This window comes from Penaeus vannamei, chromosome 13, assembly GCF_042767895.1.
Source record: "Penaeus vannamei isolate JL-2024 chromosome 13, ASM4276789v1, whole genome shotgun sequence".
NCBI classification, from domain to species: Eukaryota; Metazoa; Arthropoda; class Malacostraca; order Decapoda; family Penaeidae; genus Penaeus; species Penaeus vannamei.
The window spans coordinates 9,641,527-9,649,026 of NC_091561.1; the positions used below are offsets into that span (position 1 = coordinate 9,641,527).

Below are 7,500 nucleotides of genomic sequence, written 5' to 3' on the forward strand. Positions count from 1 at the left end.
CCGCCACACACATACACACACACACACAAACACCCAAACTTACCCCCAAAATACCACCCATCTAACCCTCCCCTCCCCACAACACCCAAAACCAAATCCACCTTCCCCACCTTCCACACCTTCCACACACCACCCACCTGAAAAAGTTCCACGTCGAGCCGCCGTACATGGACCCGTACTTGATCTTGGTCTGCTTGGCGAGGTCCTCCGCGGATTCGATCGGCGATTCCATCCTCTCCACCGTCAGGAAAGCGGCGAGGTTGGCGGTGTACGAGGAGATCATGATGAGGGTGAAGAACCACCAGATCCCGGCGACGATGCGGGTGGAGACCGCTCTGGGTTCGGAGAGAGGAGGAGGAGGAAGGGGAAAGGGGGAAAGGGAAAAAGAGGGATGGGGAGAGATAAAGATAAAAAGAAAGAAAAAAAGAAAAAAAGAGAGAATGGAGGGGAAAGGGGGAAAGGGAAAAAGAGGAAAAGAGGGGGAGGAAGAGGAAAGAAAAAAAGAAAAAAAAGAGAGAAGGGAGGGAAGAGAAAAGAGGATGTTGAGAGATAAGTGGGAGAATGTGAGGGAAAAAAGAAAGATGGTAGTATGTGTGTAAGGGGAAAAGGAGGGGAGGATGTGTAAAGAGAGAGAGAGGAAGGGGAAGGGGAAAGGGCAGGAGGGGAAAAGAGGAAAAAAGGGGAAGTGGAAAGATAAAAAGAAAAAAAAGAGAGAAGAGAGGGGAAGAGAAAAGAGGGTGTTGAAATAAAAGAGAGAAAAAAAAAGAGGAAAAGAGAGGAATGAGAGGAAAAGAAGGGAGGGAGTGGAAAGAAAAAAAGAGAGAAGGGAAGGAAGAGAAAAGAGGATGTTGAGAGATAAGTGGGAGAATGTGAGGAAAAAAAGAAAGATGGTAGTATGTGTATAAGGGGAAAATAGTAAAGGAGGGGAGGACACGTAAAGAGAGAGAGAGGAGGGGGAACGGGAAAAGAGGGGGAAGAAATGTAAAGATAAGAAAAAAAGAGAGAAGGAAGGGAAGAGAAAGGAAAAGGAAAAAAGAGTGTTGAGAGATAAGAGGGGAAATATGAGGAAAAAAAAAGAAAGATGGTATGAAAGGGAGAGAGTACAGGAGGGGAGGAAGTGTAAAAAAAAAAAAGAAAAAAAGAGAGAAGGAAGGGAAGAGAAAGGGAAGGAAAAGAGAGTGTTCAGAGATAAGGGGGGATATGAGGAAAAAATAAAGATGGTAGTATGTGTATAGAGGGGAAAGAGTTAAGGAGGCGAGAAAGTGTAAAGATTAAAGAAAAAGAGAGAAGAGAAAGGGAAAGGGTTTTTTTTTTTAGAGATAAGGGGAAATACGAGGAGAAAGAGGGATAGTAAGAGCAGAAGTAGTGAAAAAGAAGAAGGAAAGAAAGAGAGAAAGTGTATGTCATTTGTGAATGGAAGAGAAAGGAAAGAAACGATAGATTTTAAGAAAGAATGTGAAATAAAACAAAAAAAAAAATGAAGAAACGAAAGCATGACGAGGTGGAGAAGAAGAAAGTATAGAAATAAGGGAAACGAAAATATAAAGGAGGATTTAGGAGAGAAGATTATAATATAATTAGTAAAATGTTGCTGTTTCTCTGCCGAGATATCATCAGAGTAAAAACCTGCTTATATATGCATGAATCAAAAATCTTTTCATCACTAAATTGCAGCAAAAATTGGCAAAAAGTTCTCCACTAAAAAAATGACACTTCAACATACAGTTTACTACAGTGTGTGGATGTCATGCTCTACTTCTACAGTCTACGACAAACCGGCAGTATTGTACAACTCGCTCAGACCATCAAGCCCAGAAATGGAACAATGTACCAGTAAAATGCGCATGGAGTCAGCTTAGGGATTCCAGTCAGCTTATATACTAGCATTATGAAATAAACCAGTCCAAGGCATACTTTGAGATATGACTATATTCTGTAGAAATGACAATTATTAGCTTGCCATAACAGTCGACCAGAAGTCTAATGAGGTATCTCTCGGTAAGTACTGGCCAGCAGGTATTTTAGCAAGGCCTTATAAGTCTTAACTATCATAGATAAACATACAAAAATCTAGAGGCTGAATCTCCATGACTGATATCACTGATCCATGACAAAAAAGCAAGCGTGATATGAGCGGTTGTACGCAAGACCTGACACATGAACACTGAAGCTAACAATCTCTATTATGAATATTATCTCTCTCTTCTTCATGGGAAGCCAAGCAACATTTCATTAGTTTAGAGAACTTGTCAGCAGCAGGTCACTTCGAATCAGGGTTCACAATCTACGAGCAGACAGGCAAGGGATTGGCCGATCTCCTGACCGGTAACTACCAGGGGAAAGCCGGTGAACAAGACAGTTATTTTATCAGGAAGATTTAGGCTTGGGGTTGCACGATGTAGTAGCGACCGTTAATGTAATACCTCACATGGTTTGTTTGTTTTTTTTCCTGCTTAGTTATGCTGAAGTTGTTAACCACAGGAAGAGCTGATATGGCAACATATATATTTATATACATTGTTGGTGCTTTTTTTTTGTTCTAAGTAAATCTGGTAATTCACTGCAGCTCATCTGTATCGGTTATGGAGAGAATCATAGTGATGAGGTCATTTTGTGATTCATGATTCACTTCCATTGACAAGAGAAGATATAACGAGCAATGTCCATTCCACTTCTAAATCTAGGCTCATAGCGAGGGGGCTGACCTGAACAATACAGTTTTCAAGCACAGAAGAGCTTTAGATATGAATCTGGTGGGTTTAGAAGAGAACATTTGGCAAGAGAGTCACGACAGCCAGCTACTCTGGCAACTACAGTCCATTCTTATGAATCAGCTCGAAAAGAACGGAGAGGAAAAAATGATTTCTCCTTTACTTTTGACTAGCAACAAGCCCTGCATCCGTAAAGATTCGTAAGGCTTACTTGGGCTGCTGGTCAGTGCCTTGCTGTAGTAGGCTGCCCATTGTAAACCATAGCGAATTGTTGAGACTGAACTGATTTTCCATTGACTTTTCTTCCTCTTCTCTGCATGGAAAGGATGTGATCCATTCATAGGGACTTAACCTGTGGAGTAAGGGCACAGAATCGGACATTTGGTATACAACACCGAACAGAGGGGGGCGGGAAGGGACCAGACGACACTGGAGGGAAATATTTTCGACCTGAAATCCACTGAGCCTAAAACGACCCCTCGAAGGAAAAGAAGTCGTTCGTGTTTTCTTTTCTTTTCTTTTCTTTTCTTTCTACTTTTATGGTGAAAATAAGAGCGGCTCGGACTTCGGCTTCGTATCGGGAGGTCCGTCCGCCACCCCGATACGTCGCAGGTCGAAGATCTCTCCCCGGAAGAGAAGCATTCAGGATATGAAAGAGGAAGCGGTGTGCAGTGAAGCCATGCCAGGCGGATAAACTCCTTTGGCGGGATTAGTCTTGATCCTCACAAAGTTTGCTCAAAGTAAAGCCGTAAACAAAAATCAGTTATTATCGCTTCATGGAAAAAACTAGGACAATGTAGTTACGACATCTGATTAAAATAAGACTGGCTATCCTTTCCAAAGAACTTCGTAGGGTTAAAAATTACGTTCAATATTATCACGGTTACTTTGTGAACATGATATTACTAATAACACGTGAACGACTCAGCTTCAACATACGCTATTGTAATCGCGAGCGTGTGAGGATGAGTGTGTTAAAGAGAGCGAGAGTGGGAGGCAGAGAGAGAGAGAGAGAGAGTGGGGAGAAAGAGAGAGAGACAGAGACAGACAGATAGAGGGAGAGAGGGAGTGGGAGAGAAACAGAGAAACAGAGAAAGACAGACAGGTAGAGGGAGAGAGAGAGAGGGAGGCAGAGACGGAGACAGACAGAGGGAGGGAGGGAGAGAGAGGGAGAGAAACAGAGATAGAGAGAAAAAAAGACAGACAGGCAGAGGGGAAGAGAGAGAGTGGGAGGCAGAGAGAGAGAGAGAGTGGGAGGAAGAGAGAGAGAGTGGGAGGCAGAGAGAGAGAGAGTGGGAGGCAGAGAGAGAGAGAGTGGGAGGCAGAGAGAGAGAGAGTGGGAGGCAGAGAGAGATAGAGAGTGGGGAGAAAGAGAGACAGACAGACAGAGGGAGAGAGAGAGTGGGAGAGAGGTAGAGAAACAGAGAGAGAGAGACAGACAGACAGACAGGTAGAGGGAGGGAGGGAGGGAGGGAGGGAGGGAGAGAGAGAGAGAGGGAGAGAGAGAGAGAGAGAGAGAGAGAGAGAGAGAGAGAGAGAGAGAGAGAGAGAGAGAGAGAGAGAGAGAGAGAGAGAGAGAGAGAGACAGACAGACAGACAGACAGACAGAGACAGACAGAGGGAGAGAGAGAGTGAGTGAGAGAGAGAGACAGACAGACAGACCGACAGGAGATGGAGAGAGAGAGAAAGGGAGAGATAAAGAAAGAGAGAGCGAGGGACAGACAGTCAAATAAACAGAGGGAGAGAGAGAGAGACAGCAGAAAGACAGAGAGAGATAGAGATAGAAGAAACACGTGTAGTTTCCTATCCTATAAATCAAGAAATCCTCACACGTTAGAGATACTCTGACACCAGGAAGATGACGCAGACCGATAAAAAAAAAAAAAAAAAAAAAAAAAAAAAAAAAAAAAATCTCGAATCGGAGGGGAATGAATAATGACCGACGTAGAAAATTGATGAATGAAAATACGAAACTGGTGGAGCAGAGGGCCAGCCATTACAACAGGAGGAAGGTTTTCTTTTGCCTTAACAGCTGAGGGCTTTGGTGGCAAAGGCATGAATTTCTCTTTGTTCTGGAACTTCTCTCGTGTTGATATGATGTGAATGCGTATGCAAATGCAGGTAAATGTGTTTTTATGTATGCATATATATGCACATATATGTGTGTTATGCAAATGCAGGTAAATGTGTTTTTATGTATGCATATATATGCACATATATGTGTGTTATGCAAATGCAGGTAAACGTGTATATATGTATGTATATATAGGCATATATATGTATGTGTGTGTGTGTGTGTGTGTGTGTGTGTGTGTGTGTGTGTGTGTGTGCGTGTGCGTGTGCGTGTGCGTGTGCGTGTGCGTGTGCGTGTGCGTGTGCGTGTGCGTGTGTGTGTGTGTGTGTGTGTGTGTGTGTGTGTGTGTGTGTGTGTGTGTGTGTGTGCGTGTGTGTGTGTGTGTGTTTACCCGATAAACAACACCAGTCATACGATATGCATACGTAGGGTATATAAGACGTGGCCAGCCAATCCTGAGTCGCGTAAATTCGCAAGTTCATCGCGAGCGGCCCCGACAACGCCTTGTTCCTGCTAATTAGAGCGGTTCTCACAGGAACAACAACCTCCAACACCTCGCCATTGCCAGTCGAGTTGTTTGTTTCTGGACGAGCAAATGGTGAACCAATTACGCAGAGTCAATGAACACCCATAGTCACAATCGCTATGGCTCCGCGACTCAAAAAGGAGCCACACGCATCTGGCATGGGACGTGTACACATGTTCAAAGTTCATGGCAGTTCAGATGTGCAGGAGAGAGAAGCTTGAGACTCTGCTGGAGAGGTCTTCGGGTGAGAGAGAGAGAGAGAGAGAAGGGCGACATTCAAAGCCATCAGGACGTGGATGTCTGTCTAAATGATATCATTAAAGACGGGATGTCCAAGTGATTTTTTTTTTATCTCTACCTGATGTTTTTTTTTTTTTTCTGTCTCTAGTCATGCCTGTTTGATGAATGCAGAGAAAATGGTGATAGTGACGATAACGATAGTAAAGAATAAAACACCAAATTAGTAAAAACAATGATAAAAATCATGATATTTAGAGGTAAACCTGAAATATAACAGACCATCTGTCTTCAATGAACATCAGTCTAGACGCACCCAACCCACTTAAATAAGGGGGTGGAAGGAGTGAAGGGGGGGGAGAAAGGAGTGAGGGAGGGGGGGGGGTCACGAGCAATCCATGAACACCGAAGTCCAATAGCGACTGTGCTCTCTTTGTGTCACACGCCTCCTTACTTCGGCAGGAGGTCTCCTCCCTGTTGCATGAGAGAACCAATGCAGAACCACAGACAGTTGAGAAGAGAAAACTCATTGGCCAGTTTTTCCGGGGCGGTGTCACACGGGTGGGGGTTGGACCACTCGTAGGGGGAAAACCTGCAGAAGGGGGCGAAGGAGGGGCGGGAAGGGAAGAGAAGACCTTGCAGAGGGTGGCTTTTATTTTTTTAAAAGACTTTTCTCGGGGGAGGGGCTTGGGGAGCAAAGTGCCGTATGAATATATACTTCGGTGGCTTGAGTTTCTTTGACCTTGGAGGGGGGGTGGGGGTGAATTTCTGTAGAAGGGTGATGGTGATTGTGATGGCTTAGGATAATGGAAATAACAAATGATAATAACAACAAAATGGTGACAGTAATGATTGTGATTATGATGATGACAGTGATAATGATATTGATAATGCCAATGATAATGGTAATGGCAATAAAGATGATGATGACATTGGTGAAATGATATGATAGTAATGATAATAAAAATAATAATGATTATAATAATAATAATCATAATAATCATTATAATGAAAATAATAATGACGATAATCATAATAACGGTAAGAATAATGATAATATCATTAACAATAATAATAATAACTATGATGATAATGATGGAAATAATAATGATGGAAGTAATGATAATAGTGATAATTATAATAATAATAATAATCATAACAACAGCAACAATAAAAATAATGATAACAATAGCAAACGCAACATTAATAATTTTGATCATGATAATGAAAAATTACTCATTAGACAAATCAATTACCTGAATAACCCCATTAAAGACCCAACCGCAATTACCTTCCAGAACCAATTTAAAACCGATATTCCCCACCACAACAGAACTTCCTTTCATGGGGAACTCATCAAACTTCGCACAGAAATTAATATTGCAGTCTTACGTCAAATTGGCTCTCGATGGCTACGGAATTTGCAGAGGTTTGCAATCCATATGCAACGTGGATTCCAAGACTGCTCTGCAATGTGCGAGCGACAATGGTTGCAGATTGGATACAGTGCTCAATGTAGGATGTATTATATAGATCAGATGCTGATTTTTTTTTTTTTTTTAGATATTAAATGTAGTTGTTGTATGTTGTAGTTGAAAGAAGGCATTGTTGTGGTTGTAGTAATTGTAGAAGAGATGATGCAGAACCGAAAATTTTAATGATATTCAGATTTGATAATGAGGATGGTGGTCAGGATCTTCATTGAAATAATGATGATGAAAATGATGATAATGATTATTGTGATGATGATAATGATGGTGATGATGATGATGATGATTGTAATGATTATGATGATTGTAATGATGATGATGATTGTAGTGCTAATGATAATGATGATGATGATGAAAAAGATGTTTATGATAATTATAATAATAAAAATAATGATCATGGTGATGATAATGATAATAATAATAATAATAAGGACATTTATGATAACGATAATGATGATGATA

The 7,500-nt window shown here is 41.8% G+C and overlaps 1 protein-coding gene across 20 annotated transcripts in view; it reads right to left on the reverse strand.

Moving 5' to 3' along the window:
• The window catches only part of KaiR1D (Kainate-type ionotropic glutamate receptor subunit 1D), a 153,054-nt gene that overhangs the window by 16,787 nt on the left and 128,767 nt on the right, over positions 1-7,500 (reverse strand). For all 20 annotated transcript variants that reach the window (XR_011398967.1, XR_011398968.1, XR_011398965.1 and 17 more), the window contains 2 exons: positions 2,923-3,063; positions 138-335 (listed from right to left, as the gene is read on the reverse strand). Coding sequence is in view for 15 of the 20 variants with exons in the window: in XM_070128923.1 (XP_069985024.1) it covers positions 138-335; positions 2,923-3,063 (339 nt within the window). In the remaining 5 variants the exon portion in view is untranslated. The remainder of the gene's footprint in view (positions 1-137; positions 336-2,922; positions 3,064-7,500) is intronic.